This window comes from Chiloscyllium plagiosum, unplaced genomic scaffold (genome assembly GCF_037043375.1).
Source record: "Chiloscyllium plagiosum isolate Xiang-an unplaced genomic scaffold, Cpla_swu_hap1 HiC_scaffold_26, whole genome shotgun sequence".
Lineage (NCBI taxonomy): Eukaryota > Metazoa > Chordata > Chondrichthyes > Orectolobiformes > Hemiscylliidae > Chiloscyllium > Chiloscyllium plagiosum.
The window spans coordinates 8,634,947-8,653,879 of NW_028270164.1; the positions used below are offsets into that span (position 1 = coordinate 8,634,947).

The 18,933-nt window shown below is 36.6% G+C and overlaps 1 protein-coding gene across 3 annotated transcripts in view; it reads left to right on the top strand.

The window, feature by feature from the left end:
- LOC122563051 (lamina-associated polypeptide 2, isoforms beta/delta/epsilon/gamma-like) overlaps positions 1 to 18,552 on the top strand; it is a 70,785-nt gene extending 52,233 nt beyond the window's left edge. For all 3 annotated transcript variants that reach the window (XM_043716390.2, XM_043716391.2, XM_043716389.2), the window contains exons 4-7: positions 2,102 to 2,137; positions 4,292 to 4,368; positions 13,966 to 14,033; positions 14,154 to 18,552. In XM_043716390.2, the coding sequence (XP_043572325.2) occupies positions 2,102 to 2,137; positions 4,292 to 4,368; positions 13,966 to 14,033; positions 14,154 to 14,487 (515 nt within the window). In that variant the 3' untranslated portion in view covers positions 14,488 to 18,552. The remainder of the gene's footprint in view (positions 1 to 2,101; positions 2,138 to 4,291; positions 4,369 to 13,965; positions 14,034 to 14,153) is intronic.
- The last annotated feature ends 381 nt before the right edge of the window (positions 18,553 to 18,933 follow it).

Sequence of the window (18,933 nt, forward strand, 5' to 3'; positions counted from 1 at the left end):
TTCTTTAATAATTCTTGCTGACAGCTTTGGTCTCCAACCTCCTTTGCTAGGAATTTGGTTTCTCTACTGAAGCTGAGTCTCATTATGTGTCAAATTGCATTTGTTGCATCATGCAAATAGCCAGTCTATAAAATAACAATTCTTCTCTTCACTTGTAAAGTGATCCTGAAAGAGAATTTGTATTTTACTTGGTATTAAATAAAAGTTATTTTAATTCTTTTTCTTTTAGAGCAAAGTGTACTCCGTGTTTAAAAGAAAATAGCTGAACAATTGGTTGCTATCATGCTAAATTTTTTTTTCAGGATACTAATAAATTGCCAGTTTAGATTCTGGAGTAGAACTTGAACCCATGCCCTGCAGACTCGAGCAACTCTTAAGCAGTAAAGACACCCCTCGCAAAGATTAGTTGAAAGAATGAAGTTAAATAATTTCAGTCACAGCAATGAGCATCCTACTGTGGAATCAAGTAGCTTCAACAATTCATATATGCCTTTCTTTAACCAAGCATTTGTTCTTTCCATTTGTGGCTATATGGATGAACTGCACTTGTGAGAGATATGAACACCCTGTTATCATACAAATAAAAGTAACTGTGGTATTATTGCTTGACAGTTAATCCAAAAACTCAGGTCATGTCTGGTGACCTGGTTCCAAATCCCACAGATAGTGGAATTTGAGTTCAATAAACATCTGGAATTAAGTGTCTAGTGATATCCATTAATCCACTGTTGATTGTTGGAAAAATCCATTTGCTTCACTAATGTCCTTTTAGAGAAGGAAATTGCCATCCTTACTGGTCTGGCCTATGTGTGACTCCAGACCCGTCGCAATCTGGTTGACTCTTAACTGCTCTCTGGGCAATTTAGGAATGGCCAACAAATGCTGACCTTCATCCCATGCATGAATTAAAAAAAGAGAAACAAACCATACTGTAAGACTTATTTCTAGAGGCAGGGAATGGACAATTAGGTCATTTATGCAAAACGTATACAGTCTGTTCTGATATAACGTGATAGTTCTTTTCATGTGCACTCCTACAGTAGAAGAAAATTGTGTAATAGCAGCATCATTTAATCAGAGATTAGAGTTACATTATAGTCAATGCAAGTAAGGAAAGTTCACATTCTACAAATGGTCTAAATTCTCCAATCGTGCAATAGCCAATTTGTGCTGAAGAACCATGCACTTTAGCAGAACTGACTGTACTGAATCTTTTGTTACACCTCACTGGTTAAATTCATCTGTGTTGAATTTAAATTGCAAACAATTTCCCTGTTCTGCAAGTCTATATACTCTTCTTCCCCCCCCCCCCCCTCCCCAACACCCCACACACACATCCCAAGTACCAATTTGGTTTTAACTGCAATCCAGTAACTGGTTATGTGATACAAAAAGTTTTTTTTTTTAAAAACTGCTAGGTAAAGTTGCCCACTTTGATTTGCAACCTACAAAAGGCATCCTTTTATTTTTCACAATTGTCTTACTATGCTATTGTGTGCCACTTGAGACCAAGTATATGTTATATGGATTTTCTTTGAGTAGAATTGAGCACTTACAAGCTTATTACAGTTTGAAACATTGCAATCTTTTGAGTGGCTTCATTGGTCTATATTGTTTAAGACCCGTACGTGAAGGAACATTATTATACTGTTCCACTTAATCTCTGTACAACCTGAAATTTCAGCTATTCGGACCAATTAGTACCAGAATGGAATGAGGATCAATAGACCAGCCATATCATTTTGCAAACATAGCATGTAGTATGTAGAAGATCTGGCAAGTGTACAAAGCTGGAGATTTGAGAGTTTTTTTTGTTTACTTTTATAATATTTTAAATTACATCTCAAAATAATTCTAGATTTGTCTTCCAATTCATGTGTTCAAAATTTAAGTTACGGCCCGGATTTAAATAGAATAGGATTTGTGGAATAGTCAGTAGGGGCTGCATGTTTTGTCAATGGGTTTGATTTCCAGTGCTTATGCTTCAATCATTCATTAAATGGATCCAATTTCATACAAGCTATATGTTCTGACCCATCTATTCTAAAATGGTTTATTTTTCAAATGAATGTTTTATAAATGTATTATTCTGTTTTTGCAGACTTCCCTGCTGAGGGCTCCACATACAGCAGAATTGGTGAGTTGAAACCACATTTCATATCGTAGATTGGGTGTCCTTATTTACTGGAGAAAAGTAGCAAGATTTATAGTAGCCCCAAAGTAGATTTATTTACTTCATAACCTAATTTGCAATATGTCTGTACAATTAGGAAGTTGAGTCTGCTGTTTATTTGCAGCGCTGTGATGCTAAGAATATGGTCTTAGATGTTTCAGAATAAAGGATGTGTGGGATTCTCTATTCAAACTGTTTCTCGAAGTAATATGGAAAAGCTTGTGTTATTCCAGAGGTGAAATTATTTGCTGTCAGGCAAAAAGTAGTGTGTTTTATAACGCATTGGTGAACTAATTATTAAATTCATCATTAGTAATTTGGCTACATTTTCCTTGAGATTTTTGGTTAAATTTCCAACTTTTGGAAACAGGAAAAAAAATTCCTGGGTGAGTTTAAGGCTGTTTTTTGATTCTAACTGTCTAGTTGTATTTAACAATGATGAAAATGATTGAGCCCCTTGCTAAAGTTCAGGCTCTTGAGTACTCCCAATACACTGTACATGTACAAAAGACATCATCCATCCATTGTGAATGTTAAGAGTTTAAGCCCAATATTTCCCTCATTTAGCATCAGTAAATAAATGTCCAGAAGTATGTGGAAAGGTATCAGAAATAACATTTTGGTCAGTTTCTCTTCTCTCTAACTCCTCACATCTGTTAACGTAGGAAACCGCCATATAAATATACACTCACCGGCATTCATTAATTAGGAGTATACTGTGCCCTTCTTTATGATTAGATTATAAAGTCCAACAAGTCCACACCAACCCGCCGAAGCGCACCCACCCAGACCCATTCCCCGACATTTACCCCTGCACCTAACACTACGGGCAATTTAGCATGGCCAATTCACCTAACCTGCACATTTTTGGACTGTGGGAGGAAACCCACATAGACACTGGGAGAACGTGCAAACTCCACACAGTCAGTCGCCTGAGGCGGGAATTGAACCCGGGTCTCTGGCGCTGTGAGGCAGCAGTGCTAACCACTGTGCCACCGTGCCTTTGGATGATTCCATTCACCTTTGAACTATGCAGGTGGGAAATGGTTGCTGAGAGTGCAGTAGGATATTAGGATAGAAAAGATCCAAACACAACAACGGTAGGGGCAAATGCAGGGATATTGTAAAGGAGTGATCACTCTGACAAGGAAGCAGTACCATCTCAACCATAAAGAGCTAAAATAGTTGCCTTTCTTCCCTGAATTATTTTTAAGATACTATAACTCACAACTCAATTTCCATGCAAATTCAAAGAAGAAATATGGACACATGATACAAATTAAAATAATGAGCATTGACTGGAATACCAGATTTTCTACTTATACAATATATAGTCTTAGTGAGAATTTTTTTGAAGATCAGTAACATATTTTAATTTTTTTACCCACAAATGTAGACATTGATCCATTATCTCAGCAGTCAGGAAGTGTGTTTGTGTTTTTCCCTTTTTCCACAGGTGACTACTACTCATGGAGTCTGGGAGATATACTGTCTGCATTAACAACCCACAGACATTCTAGTGCCTGTGTTAACCCATACCTTTACATTAATACACTTTATTTCTTTTGTGTTTTTCATATACAGTATGCTGTTTCCACATATGAAATGTTGCTTTCTTTTATTCCTGGATGCATTCTGTGCAACATATGTAAATTTAGAGCCCTAAATATGATGTATACTAATGATCATGTTCACCTTGTTAGAATTTTGGAATTATAAAATCACAATAATCAATATTACTTACAATAATTTTTTAACTGATCCCAGCCTTTTGTTTGAACAGTTTTAAGCGTCCTATGAATCAACTTGTCCTGCAGCTTCTGTTATGGGAGCTTTCACTAAAACAGTTCATCAAAATTTTAGACTCTGATATTTCATGGCATCATTCATGGAACCATGACTTTAAAAAGCAAACTTATTTGTTGATCATTGTTACTGTCTTCCAAATCACAACACAGTGCAGAATGGACTTGGGATGAATAACACAATTATTGATCCTGAGTCATAGAATTGTCACATAGAATGGTATTACTAATGGCATTATAGATTGATGCCCAGTTATGTTTTGGATGTACTCCAAAACTGTGATAACCATGTTATCAATGTTTTTCTCTTTAGGTTCTTCATATCAAAGACAAAGCACGAGTATCACTGCAACAGCTGCCAGTAGTACAAGCAAATCAGAGCTAACCCAGGTAATGATGACCATATAATTGTGGTTCAAAACTATAACTGACCATCTGATCAGGTCATTAATAGATTCTTCTACTTGCCCAGTCAGTTTCATCTGAGTACAATTCTGAAAAGGACCATTCATACCATAGAAGTTCAAGTGAGGAAATACTTTTGACTACAAAACCCAGTTGACTGAATATTTGTATAATTTCCATGAACTATTTTGGTACACTTCATCTTTGATTATAAGGCATCACATACTGCTTCATTATGCTTTGTTCAGAGAATTTGGAGTCAAATAACAAGTAGCTGATAGCTTGGTACAGAACAGAAAACTGTAGCAATCAGAATTGGCTTCATGGTGGCAAAAGGTGATACTTGGTGTTCCATTTGAACTGCTAATGTTTGCACTTTGTGTAAATAATTTGGACTGGAATCAAAAGTACAATCCCAAAATTTTGAAGATATAAAATTGAATTACAAATAATAAAAACTGCAACAAGATATAATGTCAATAGACTTGCAGAATAATTGAGTAATGAACAAATTCAGTATAGTGATGTGCAAAATTTTACTTCAGAAATAACAGAATGCCATGAATTACTTGCAAAGTATATCCTAAATGAGACCATGGACTTCAGGGACACAAGTACATCAATCAATAAAAGTAATGATGCAAGTTTTTGAAGATATTTTAAAGATGGAAAAAATGGATTTCATTTCGTCAGGAAGGAAATTGAGAAACAATGAAGTAATTTTGAATTCATATCAAACCTTATTCCTTTGCTGACTTCTGAACTTCCCAATTTACAGGACTTTTTTCTTTTCTGTTGCCAATTTGTATGTCCCTTTTTTGCATACAGTATTGTCTCTAACTTCCCTCACAAGGCTTGGTTTGGCCACTGTTCTCTTTGCTATCCCACACCACACCGGAGTAAATGATATTTTGTGGCTCATCCATTCTCTCTTTGAATGTTTGCCACTGCCTATAATGTCATTGCTTTCAGTAAAATTTCTCATTCCATCATGGCTAACTTGCAATGCCTACCATTGTAGTTTCCCGTATTAAGATTTGGGACCTTAGTTTCACATTCAATTAGATTACTCTCCATCTTGATGAAGAGCTCTATCATATTTCAGTCACTCATCATTAAGGGATCTGTCACAACCACTTTAACAATTATTCCTTTCTCTCCAAGATGGCCTGTTCTCCAGTTTTTTTTTCCTCGGCGTATTGGTCCAGAAAAAAACATTTTATATACACTGTAGGAATTTCACTTGAGGTATTGAGGCTAATTCAGAGTCTATATGCAGATTGAAATCACCCATAATTATAGATGTCCCTTTACAATATGCATCTCAGATTCCCTGTTCATCACCACTATAGTTTAGTAGTTTGGTGGTCTATATACTAATCTCACTAATTGTTTTGCCTGTTGGTATTTCTCAATTCTGCCCAGACAGATTCTACATTGTCTGAGCTAACTTCTTTATTCAATATTGTGTTTCTGTTCTCTTCAACCAGTAAATAACTAAACCGCCTTTTCCTTTTTTATCTATCCTTCCTAAACAGTGACCTCTGAATGTTCAGTTTCTTTCCCCAGTCACCCTCCAGCCATGTCTTCATAATCCCAACTATGGCATATTTGTTTACATTACATTTTACATTAATTATGCACTTTTATTTTGAATGTTCCATGCATTCAGGCACAAAGTCTTAAGGCTTATCTTTTTAACGTTCCTTCAATCATTCCCACTTTTGGAGCTATATTGTTATAGTAAAAAAACAAGTCGATGTGGTGTATGGTTTGGACAGGAGCTTGCAAGTTGTGGTGTTCCCAGCATTTGCTGTCCTTTTCCTTCTAGGTGGTAGAGATTGTGTGTTTGGAAGGTACTGGCAATGAAAGCTTGATAAGTTCCATGGTGCATCATCCAGATGATACACACTGCTACCATTGAGTGACAGTGCTGAAGGAAATGAATGTTGAAAGTGATTGGATGTGGTGCCAGACATGTCAGAAAAATTCCATCACCCTCCCAATATGTTCCTTCTATTCGATGAACAGGTTTTGGAGAGGCAGGAGGTGTTATTTGCTGCAGAATTCCTAGTGTCTGACCTGCTCTTGTAGCCATAGTATTTATATGGCCAGTTCCGTTTTGTGCATAGTGGTAATTTTGAGGATGTTGATAGTGAGGGATTTGGCTAAAGTCATGCCATTGAATGTTATGAGATGTTAGATTTGATTTTGTTGGGACTGGTCAACACCTGGCACTGCGGTGCAAATGTTACTTTAAATTAATGAGTCCAATCTTAGTTGTTGTCCATGTCTTGCTGCATTTGAATACGAAGTGTTTCAGCATCGGAGGAATTTGAAATGGTGCTGAACATTGCACAATTGTCAGCAAACATTCCCACTTCTGACCTCATGATGGACGGGAAGTTTGTTTATTTAAGCAGCTGAAGATGTTTTGTCCAAGGAGGGTGAACTGAGTAACTTTTGGGGTAAAAAGCCTGAGGAACTTGGGCTTTTGTGATCTAGTACTAATGTTCCTACCACTGAACCAAAAGGTCCACATTCAAGTCCCACCCGCACTACAGGTATGAAATAATGTCTTTGAACAGATTGATTAAAATTATCTAACCTGAGGAGTTTGGGGGTCTAGTAAGTGCAGTAGTAGTAGTATCCCTACTTCTGACCCAAAAGGACTGAGGTCAAGTACCATTTGTTTATAACGGCTTGTTCAGTTAGGTTTCAAAATATTTAACCTGAGGAATTCCTGTAGTGATATCCTGAGATGAGGTTATGATGATTAATCTCCAAAAACCACAATTATCTTCCTTTGTGCTAGGTTTGACTCTAACCTACAGAGTTTTTTTCCCCCCTCATTCTCATTGATTCCACTTTTGTTAGGGCACTTTCATGACATACTGTGTCAAATGCAGCCTTGATGTCAAGAGCAGTCCCTCTCGTCTCATCTTTGAAATGTTCATCTTTTTTTTCTTTGTTCATTTGTATCAAGGCTATAAGAGCTTCAGAGTTGAGCAGAACCCAAACTGAGTGTCAAAGAACAAGTAATTTTTTAAGTGCTGCTTGATAGTATTTTTGATGACCCCTTCCATCACTTTGATGAGATATCTAGAGTGGACCAATTAGATTGTCAGTTGACCAAATTGGACTTGTCCAGCTTTTTATGGACTCGACATAACTGGGCAATTTTATACATTGTTCGGCAAAGCCAGTGTTGTAGCTAATCTGGAACAACTTGCCTCTGGAACACTTGTCTTCGGTATTGATGCCAAAATATTGTCAGTGCCGATTGCTTTGCAGTGTGCAGTGCTTTCAGCTACTTCTTGATGTCACGTGGAGTGAATCAAATTGTTAGATTGATGTTGAGGACTTCAGGCGGCGGCCAAGATGGATCATACATTTGGTGCTTCTGGCTGAATATATGTGTAAACACTTACATTTTTGCAAAAGACAAAACTGATTAGACTCTTCCTGTTAATTGTTTAATTATCCCCTGCTTTTAATGAATGGATGTGGCGAAACAGCAGAGGTGAAATTTGATGCTTTGGTTGTAGAATCATTTAACCCTATCTATTTAAGTCAGTTTCTGCTTTTTGGTATACAATAGTCCTGTGTCGTAGCTTCACCAGGTTGACACCTCATTTTTAAGAAAGCTTAGTGTAGTTTCTGGCTTTTCCTCCTGCACTCTTCATTAAACAAGACTCTATCTTGACTTGATGGACGATTGAGGAATACGTCAATGAGGTTACAGATTGTGGGTGAATATAATTTTGATGCCCTACTGTATTTTTTTGGATGCCTAGTGTTTGAGTTGTAGAAATCGGTCCCATTTATGACCGCAAGATCGGCATCCTAAAAGTGAAGGTGGAATTTTTCCTCCACAGGAATGTGTAGTGGTCACTCCTACAAATACTGTCATGGACAGATACATTTTCCCCTCTTGCTGGTTCCCACAGCCCTTGCTGCAACTATGCTCATTAAACCACAGGCAGCTTGACCAGTGATGGTGCTACTGAGCAACTCCTGATGAGCACTGAAGTCCCCGGCCCAGAGGGAATTCTATGCCCTTGCTAACATCTGTGTTTCTTCCAAAAATCCACCTTTTGGTGGGCCTTTCCAACATCAACAAGGCTGTGTTTGAGGTTATTTCCAGTGCTGAGTTGTCTACTTTTGGTTCTTTCTGTAGACTTTGTTGCAGTTTTGATACTGAATGGCTTGCTAGGCTAGTTTAGAGGGCACTTAAGAGTCAACCACACTGCTATGATTCTGGTGCCTCATTAGGCCAAATCAGGTAAGGATGGCCAAGATCTTCCCTAAAAGATATTAGAGAGGTTGAACACACTAAGGATTTTTCTCTAAGTGATCTAACAATATTATTTAAAATTATCACATTGTTGATTAGGGAAAAACATAAAAAGTAGATTGGATTCCAAGTCTCCGTTAAATCTAATGAGGATTCAAGAAAAACTTCTTCATCCAAAGATGGTTAGAAATTGGAAGTTGTTACCTCAAGGGTGAATAGCACACGCGTATTTGAGGGAAGGCTAGATTAATGATAACGTCTGGTAATAGAAGGTTATGCTTTTGGGAATAGATAAAAAGAGGGTACTTGTTTGAAACAATGCGAGTATCGACGAGTTGGACCAACAGACCTCTTCCTATGCTGCAAATTCTTGGCAATTTTATACAACATTGCAATTGTAAACAGTCTTATGATACAACTAATATTTAGTATAGGTTTTGGGCACTGCACAGTTTGAATATAATATTCACCAATTAATGAGTTCATCTGAGTCTATTCGTAGTCTTACAGCATGGAAACAGAGTCTTCGGTCCAGCTAGTCCACGTCGATCATGTGCCCAAACTAAACTGGTCTCACTTACCTGCGTTTGGCCCACATCCCTCCAAACCTTTTCTATTTATTTACTTACCCAAATGTCTTAAATATTGTAACTGTACCTGCATACACCAGTTCCTCTGGCAGTTAATTCCACACACAAACCACACTCTGTTTGGAAAAAAAAGTTGCCCCTCATGTCCTCCTCAGAACTTTCTCGTGTCACTTTAAATATATGCCCCCCCGGTTTTGCACTCCCCTAACCAAGGGAAAAGACCTTTGCTATTCACCTTATCTATGCCCCTCATGACCTTTATAAATCTCTATATGGTCATTCGTCAACCTCCTATGCTCCAATGAAAAAAGTCCCAGCTATCCTGCTAATTTTTATAACTCAAACACTCCAGTCCTGGCAACATCCTGGTAAATCTTTTCTGAAAAATATCTTTCCAACAGCAGGGCCACTAGAACTGCACACAGTACTCCAGAAGAGGCCTCATCAACGTTCTGTACAATCTCAACATGATGTCCTAATTCCTTCTAGTTTAATGACCAGAATGATATTCTGCCCTAATTATATTTCATCTGTATTAAATGCATAATGACTTCTGCAATGCGTATGTTACAGTAGAATCTACAGAACTTTATGAATCAGTGATTGAGAAAGATTTTGAAAAATTGAAATTTCTGTCAGCTGCTGCGAGCTAAATCTGTGTCCTATTAATCAACTCTATAATAAATCTGCTAACAAAAGCACTTTTTTTTTTGTAATGCAAGAAAAGATAAAGCAAGAAGTGCAACAATAAACTCAAATCCTAGTTGTTACATGTATAGTTGATATTTAATAGTTTTCCCAAGTTTACTTTGCATAGGGCCCGTTAGAACTAACAAGAACAAGGCCATTTTACTTATCTGTCTTTCTTAGTTTCTTAATCAAACATACGCGGGTATGGGACCAAGTGCTAGAAAATGAAATTAGAATATTTAGGTGGTTTTTGACTTACACAGATGCAATGGACCAAAGGGCCTTTTTTTTTGTACTGTAGATCTCTGACTTTCTTAATAGCTGTCAGTTGTCTATTCCTTGCTGCCAGAGCTGACTTATATTTCTAACAGTATAATGCAATGTTGCACGACTTGAAACAAACTAAGAATGTTCCTATTTTTGTGTGAACTAGGTTCCTTGCAAGTACAGAAAGCAATTTTAACATAAGTTATGCAGTGTTTATGAGCTGTCTTATCTCATGTTCTAATTCAGATTACGTTGAAGCATGATTTAGTCCAGCAATTTATCTCATACTTGATATACAGCACTTAGCCAACACATGAACCACTGTCTCACTGCAGCTTTGTGTTTTTGAATGATTTATGTTTGTTTGTAAATGTAGGTTTTTAATATTTGAATGAGAATGACTATTGGATTCAGGTACATGTTGTAGTCTTGCAATCATTGGTAAGCAGAGGAAATGCAATACTATTCAGTACCTTCTGAGGAAATAAGTTATGAGAGAGACCATAAATAGTTTGAATCAATAATCAGCACTGGAGTATTAATTCCTCCCTAGTCATTATCTTTGGGCAATGTGTTTAACACTTAGTTTAGTTTAATTTGTTTAGTGAAATTAATCTTATGTGAAACTAATTGCTAAATAAAATTACTATTTTTCTTTATAGAGGCTGTATTGTTTTCCCTTTGGATGCATCATGCAATGTACTTTTTATTATATATTTTTAGCATTGGAAAATAACTCACATTTGAATAATATCATAGTAGAGTAAAAGCACAAGCTGCTGTAACAGTAGTTCCCCAGTTTCATTTCTAGTCTTAATTTATTCCTTTTATCATCTCCAGATTTACTTGTGTTCTTGTCTCCTCTCCATAAATTCTACCGTACCTGAATTTATCTTGTAACATATCCAAAATTATATCCAGTTCAGCCATATTCTTGCTGGCATGTCTTATTGCTTCCTCCAGTGCTTCAGTTTTAAATTTTCTCTTGATAAGTTCGTCCGTAGTTGTACACACACCCTTCTTCTTGACTCCTTCCCTGTACAACTAAGAACAGAGAAGGTTAAAGGGGAAGGGGATTTAATACCGTTGTTCAGAAGTAGACTAAATTAGTTAAAAACTATTGCCACTGGCAGAAGGGTCAGTAACAGGGGAAACAGATGTAAGAATATTGGCAAAAAAAATCCCTGAGGAAAAGAGATTTGTTTTTACTTAGTAGTAGCAAGTTGTCATGTTTGGAATGCACTGCCTAATAGGGTAGTGAAAATAGATTCAATAATAATTTGAAAGGAAATTGGATATATACTTGTAAAAGAGAAACCAACGAGACTACAGACAAAGATCTAGGAAGTCAATAACTTCCAGAGAAGTGACACAGATGCTTTTAGGCCTATTTCATCTGTGAATAGTAAGATTCCATTCCTATCCATTCATTAAAGAACACTCTTAACAACTGGAACACCGTGAACAATTTTTGTCCCCTTATCTAAGGAAAGACATAAGAGTTGTTGTGGTTCTGTTCGCCGAGCTAGGAATTTGTGTTGCAGACGTTTCGTCCCCTGTCAAGGTGACATCCTCAGTGCTTGGGAGCCTCCTGTGAAGCGCTTCTGTGATCTTTCCTCCGGCATTTGTAGTGGTTTGAAACTGCCGTTTCCGGTTGTCAGTTCCAGCTGTCCGCTGCAGTGGCCGGTATATTGGGTCCAGGTCGATGTGCTTGTTGATTTGAATCAGTGGGCGAGTGCCATGCCTCTAGGAATCCCTGGCTGTTCTCTGTTTGGCTTGTCCTATAATAGTAGTGTTGTCCCAGTCAAACTCATGTTGCTTGTCATCTGCTTGTGTGGCTACTAAGGATAGCTGGTCGTGTCGTTTCGTGGCTAGTTGGTGTTCATGGATGCGGATCGTTAGCCTAGACAGGGGACGAAACGTCTGCAACACAAATTCCCAACTTGGCGAACAGAACCACAACAACGAGCATCGAACTACAAATCTTCGCACAAACCTTGAAGATATAAGAGTATTGCAGATAAACAAGAGAAGCTGCACTAGATTGATTCTGAGTATGGAGGGATTTTCTTAAGAGGAGAGATTAAGTAAGTTCAGCCTGTACTCATTGATGTTCAGAAGAATGACAGGTGACCTTTCTGAAACATGCAAAATTCTTTGGCAGCTTGATGAGGTTGACATGCAGAGGTTGGTTCTCCTTGTGGGAGAGCCTAGAACCTGAGGGCATAATCTCCAAGTAAGAAATTGTCCAGTTATTACAGAGTTGAGGAGAAATTTCTTCTAAGGGTAGTGAATCTGGAGGATTTTTTTTGTAACCACTGAGGGTTATGGAGACTTGGTCAGTAAATCTATTCAAAGCTGAGAGAGGCATTCTTAGTTAGTAAGGGAATTGAGTGTTATGGAAACAGGGCAGGAAAGTAAGTTGAGGGTTATTAGATCAGCCAAACATCTGCCCTTGATTCTTGACTGCCCTTCTGATAACAGCTCTAATGTTCTTTGTAGTTGCGTAGCCTGCTGTAATGTATGTTTAATTTCACAACATTGTATCCACTTAGCAAGAGACTGCAAGCATTCCAGAACCATGGAACTGTTCCCAAGCAAGAATGAGTGTTTACAGAAAAGCAGTTCTTTTTACTGTATATACTTGCGTTAAAAGCCAAACCCTGAGGTTTGCTCTATAATAATAAAGCTTTCTAATGTCTCATGTAAAATAGCCCCTTTTACTGGAATCAAATCCTGTTGCAGCTATTAATTACTTGTTGTAGTTATGACATTATTGATTTAAACCTTTCGATATTCCCCTGCCAATTCTAGCTGTAATCTCCTAGCTAAGCCCATTTGGAGAATTGGCTTCTCTATATCGGCCTTCTAACCTCAACAGGCAGAACTATTAAATAAATGCCTATCACTGAAATGTTGCTTGAAATGAATCTGCATCTACAGTGGGGAAATAAACAACTTTGGTGAAGAATAGGTGAGGTGATTTGCTCTTCTGTAAATGCCTGCTATCTTCTGCTACTACTTGACATTTGTTGACTAAAGTTGCTTTTTCTAGGCAATATTCTCTGTGAAATTGTTTTGAGCAGTCATGCATAATAAAGTAAAGCCTGTACAGGATCTTCCAGGTTGTTGCACGGTGCAAATTGGAGTGTATATTGTCTCTAGATTGTGTGTCAGATTTCTGGATAGAATAATTACCGAATTATTCATTTTGAACTGTCTGTCATATGGTTTATTTTTAATGAATTTAGAATTTAGCAAACTTAATTTGCAGTTATTGGTGTAATTGAATAATTGCTGTGATATTGGTATTTGTTAGGTATTGCTGTATTGGAAGTAAAAGTTTTAAATTCTTATCTTTATGGTGTAAAATGACAACTGTCGAGAGTGTGGTGCTGGAAAATCACAGTAGGTTAGGCAGCATCCGAGGAGCAGGAGAATCGGCGTTTCGGAGATAAGCCCTTCACCTTTTGCCCAAAATGTCAATTCTCCTACTCCTCAGACGCTGCCTGACCTGCTGTGCTTTTCCATCACCCCACACTCAACTCTGATTTCCAGCATCTGCAGTCCTCACTTTCTCCTATAAAATGACAACTATTTATTTTTGCAGACATCTGAATACAACTGGAAATATAAAACTGAATGCATTTTTGTGGTTGATATTCAGCTTGTTATGTGCAGCTGATGCAAAATAATTATTCAAGCAGTATTTAAAACTGGTCTATTCTTTAATTGCAGCCAAAGGATATGGGGGATGTGCTGCCTCAGATCTTTCCAGATGAAATGAATTCTCCTTCAGGAATCAAGTAAGATACATATCTTAGTTTTATATTAAGACCTCAAATGCAACCAGTTTGGAAGTTAAGGGGAGGTGAGGAACTCCTTCACTGACAAATTCACCTTTAAATTTTTATTTCTGTATACAGTGCAACACGACGTCGACCAATCAAAGGAGCAGCTGGCCGACCAATTCAATACAAATTTGATGATCTCCTGACACGAGCTACAGAGAGACACCACTATAAAGAGAGAAGCGGCTACTTGGTTACAAAAGAGAACAAGCCAGTAAAACGTCTCATACCTGTGTGGCTTCAAATCCTGCTGTTCATCATTGTGTTGTTTATCCTCTTCCTGGTCTATCAAGCAATGGAAAGCAATCAAGAAAATCCTTTTGCATACTTCCTGGCAAATGCAGGCAACGAAGCAGCATCTCCTCCAGAACAGCTGGATACTCAAGCCACACCAAATGTTGATTCATAAATGGCTCCAGAGTAGGTGCACCTGCCAAAACTGAAATTGTCAGAATTGAGTGCTTATAAAGTAGTTAAGCATTGTTGAACTTTACTGATTTAATCAAAATGAGATTTAGGTCATAATATCCAGATATGCCAGTTGTATTGTGAAGGAAAAACTCATTAACATGTCTTGCCTGCCCTCTCCCCTTCATGTGCTCAAACAAATTTAACCCACGAAAACACTGTTAGGTTTATAATGCAAGAAAAGTTGTCCAGTTTATTCAAACTGAATTAGAAAAAGAAACAAGAAAATTTCCCCTTAGTTCTCCACAACCACAGATTTTCTAATTTGATTACTTTGCAATTTTGCTGTTTTATCAGTCCCAATCACACCACAACAAATCAAATTTACATTATACAATTTAATATGCAGACGTTACTGCAAGTTTCGAACATGGTGTCTTTGTCATTTAATTTTGGCTAGAGGGAAAACCTTAGGCTAATGTAGAATTTTAAATTTAAAAAATCTTTGAATTTTGAAAGTGTTGAGCTTTTTGGTACTGGCGTATTTAGGGACAATAAGATTATATATAACTGACTCTTAATACTGGCTTATTATGTACTCTTAAATGTGTATTGATTTCTTTTAGTGTTCTGGGTTAAATTATAATTGAAACTTTAATATTTCAGAAGTGTTTTTGTTTTTTTAAAACCAGCAAATTGTTTCAGTTTGTCAAATCTATTGCTAGAATTCTCTTAACTGGGTTTATTTCAAATGTCTTGGAAGTCAGTTCTCCCAATTAAATAAACAGCTAAACTATTGAATGATACAATTTTCTTATGTTGTTTTGTACTTATTTGTATACCAATTTGTTACATTTATTGTATGGTTTAATTCATAAGGCTTTGCATTCTGAAATGTAAAAGCCCTTCACTTATCTATTATTGACCGTTATAACTTGTGCACATAGTGCTGTCCATCCATTTGCTGCACTTTTTTAAGAGTAGCACAATCCCAGTTCAGTCTCTGATTTTAATTTTCAACATGATGCTTAATGCCTATTGTCATCAAGTAATGGGAAAATGGAAAAAATTGTATTTCCACTTCTTAGGTTGTAAATTGCTGTCTTTATTTCCATTGTTCCATTTCATTTTATTTAGATGTACATGTTCAGGCAGTGGTCAGATCCCTTGTTGAGGTAATTGTGTTAACATGATTGCATGAAAATCTGTAATCTTGGGAAAGATCATTGTTGAGATCTGTGAGTAAAAATGAGAAATGAGAGGAGAGGGCAGTAATTCACCATTAATTGATGTGCTGAAGAGCAAAGAGAAATGAATTTGTGATCTTCATTGCCTTTGATAGGGGGAACAAACTTGTCAAATTATCCAGGCTGTCTTCATGTCCCTGGTAACAGCAGGTTACATATAATAGATGCTTTGAGGCAACAATCCTGCCCAGTGGGGTGTACATAGGAAAAAGCTAACAAAAACCGTCTATCAAACTGTTCAAGTTAAGTTGTGGCTGTTGGATATTTGCAAGAGTGAGAACTGTACAGCCTCCAATAGTTTTGTAAATATTAGAAAATTTTGTTTTTATTTAGAAGAGAGAATTGATGTCATTCCCATAATGCTAAATTGTATCCCTTACAAAAAGCTTATTTTGTATGTTTCTGTTTAAAGTTCAAATTGCAGATATCATCAAGAGACCCGGGCATACATTTTCAGCAACTTTCAATATGAAGCCGAGATCAATGAGAGCAAAAATTTGGACAATCTTATACAGAAGTTAATAGGCTAAGTTTGTTCCCCCTAATTTCCCAATGAATTTTCTGTGAAATATGTCACTTCATAGCATAAGCTAAGTGTCTAGAATATTTATTCCTAAAAGTTGCAGTGCAAAATACAGAGGAAGAAGTTTAAAGTCAACAAACCTGATGTTTTGTATTTTTCCCCCAAAAATGTTACATATTGTGAGTATCCTGAATGTTGAGAACACTTTGTGTAGATTTTGTATTTTAATTGTGGTGCTTTTCTTGAATTGCATGTGAGGTTGTATGGTCTACAAAAACTGGCCTTTCTTTCATACATTTATATGAATATTCCAGATGTGATGATCTTGCAAATATAATATGCTGACTTTCCTTTGACTATCTTAAAAAGTTAAAAGTAGAAATTCAAGAAGAATGAAAAGGGCATTTTTGAATTAAGTGTTTATATAGGTTGTTTTGGTACTTTAGAACTTTAAAGCCCATGGAATTTCTGTTGTGTATTTTTCATTTTTTAGCTTTCTATTTCTCAGACGTTGGCATTTCAGCTAATTTTTTTAGGGATGGTGGGTTTACTGTAACAAACATTTAATGAGAGCTTAACCAGCTATAATGATTTTGTTACTCCAAAATAGCCTAAAATATTCTTTAAAGTGCTGTATCTACTACTTTGGCAAGGCTATAAAGCTCACAGTGGAACAGTTTTGTTTCCCATTTAGTTGGGAAGTTCCATATAAAAATAAATAATTCAAAGTTAACTCAATACATTTTTGCTTGTGGGAATCTTCAAGGACAGCAATATTCTGGGTTTGCTTCCAAAGGCAATTTCCCAGCAAGTCAGCTTGTAAGTATGACCATGAAATTAAACCTGTACCCCAAGTCACTAGTATTGATGCTTTTGGGAGACTGCACCTACTGATACACAGTCAACTTTAGATACACTATGCTTTATATCTAAAGGATTAGGCAACTTCGTTTCCTGGATATTAGTTCAGAAAGTGTGAAAGCTATTTTGTAAATACACTTTTTTTAGTGATTCAGTGTTTGTATTTTTGAATTTTTTTTTCTGTAATTAACCCTGTTCAATTTCTCATGTTAAAAACTTATCTTTTTGTATGTTAAGATAAGTTTCAGTTAATGTAAGGAAGGAAAAATGCTGTTTGACTCCTGCAACCATGGTTCATTGCTGCAGAAATTTCTTTCTTAACTATCCAGTTCATTAATTTTTTATTTTGTATAGAAATTTGTGTTTTTTTATTGTGGGACAATAGGATAGAAGGAAAAGAGGAATCCCAAAGATGTTAAATTTCAGTAAGAATTTGGGTAATCCTGAATTCCATCCTTGTGTGGTGAAAAATAGTTCTTGGTATACATTGGGTTTTTTTCAGTTAAATCATAACAATTCAATAGTTAGTATAATTAGCTGTTTAACATAATGGCATATAAAGCTTTATTCCACCAAGTAGCATGAAGTCAATATGATCTTTGCTGCACAGCTTGTCGAGCAGATAGTTTTCAAATCTTAAGTACAAACTGGTTACACATACCTGCAATAATCTGGCACTACAGAACTGAAAAATCTCCAAACGTTTGTAACATCACAATTTCTATTTTATTTTTATTTTTGCTATCCACGTTTATACCTTTTGAAAGATAGAACCATGTTTTATTTGGAAACGAGATGAGAATTAAGTTTTCTCTCCAAGTTAGAGATTTCAAGACAACGCCAATAGGAATCTGGTATTTAACTCTGGGGGTTCTTAGGATACAAATTTGCATTCTAGAAATGGAGAAAAAATTGCCATGATTAATCTGTGCTTCTTAAAATGTGACTTTTGGACACTTCAACTCTGGATGTTGGTCGACACCTGAAATGGACAACTGTTTCCAAATACACTGCTTCCATATTGTAAGCTTTCTGCAGTTGTTCCTGGTTTCAAAACTATTTTGAGCAGCTGAAAGATGCCTACTTTTAGCTCCAGTGGATAATTGGAAAGATATATCTTTGCAGACATTTAATGTATATGTTCATAACCTGAACTAAAGGAGCTCTTTTTTTAGGCAACTCTGTGGCTATGTTTTCTCCTGCTGTGGAAGTTTGGTAACCTCAAAGCCCACAGTCAGGATCTGTGAAATACCAACTATATCCATAAATGGTGTCCAATCGGCTCAAAGTTCTCATCTGTTTTTCTCATTTGGTGATGTTTCTGTCTCGAGTGCTCAGTTTTGAAACTCTTTAAATACTAGATCTTGTCTTAAATGTGCCTTATTTATTAAAATTCTTTATCCAAAGTTAAATAAAGTTTTGTATGTTTAAGGTGTACCTTCATTTTGTGTGTATGTATTTGATTTGATTATTATTGTCACATGTACCAAAACACAGTGGAAGGTATTGCTTTGCTTGCTAACCAGATAAATCATATGTTACAGAAGTACATCAATGTAATAGAGCAGAATGCAGAATATAGTATTACATCTATAGAAAAGGTGCAGACAAAGAGCAACTCTAATATGTGAGAGATCTGTTCATAAGTCTGATAGCAGGGAAGAAGCTTTTTCTAAAATCTATTTGTACAGGTTTTCAAACTTTTGTATCTTCTGACCAATGGAAACAGTTGGGAGAGAATTTAATCGGGCTTTGGTTATGCTGGCTGTTGTCCCAAGACAGTGGGAAGTGTGGAAGGAAAGTTGGTTTGCAGGAT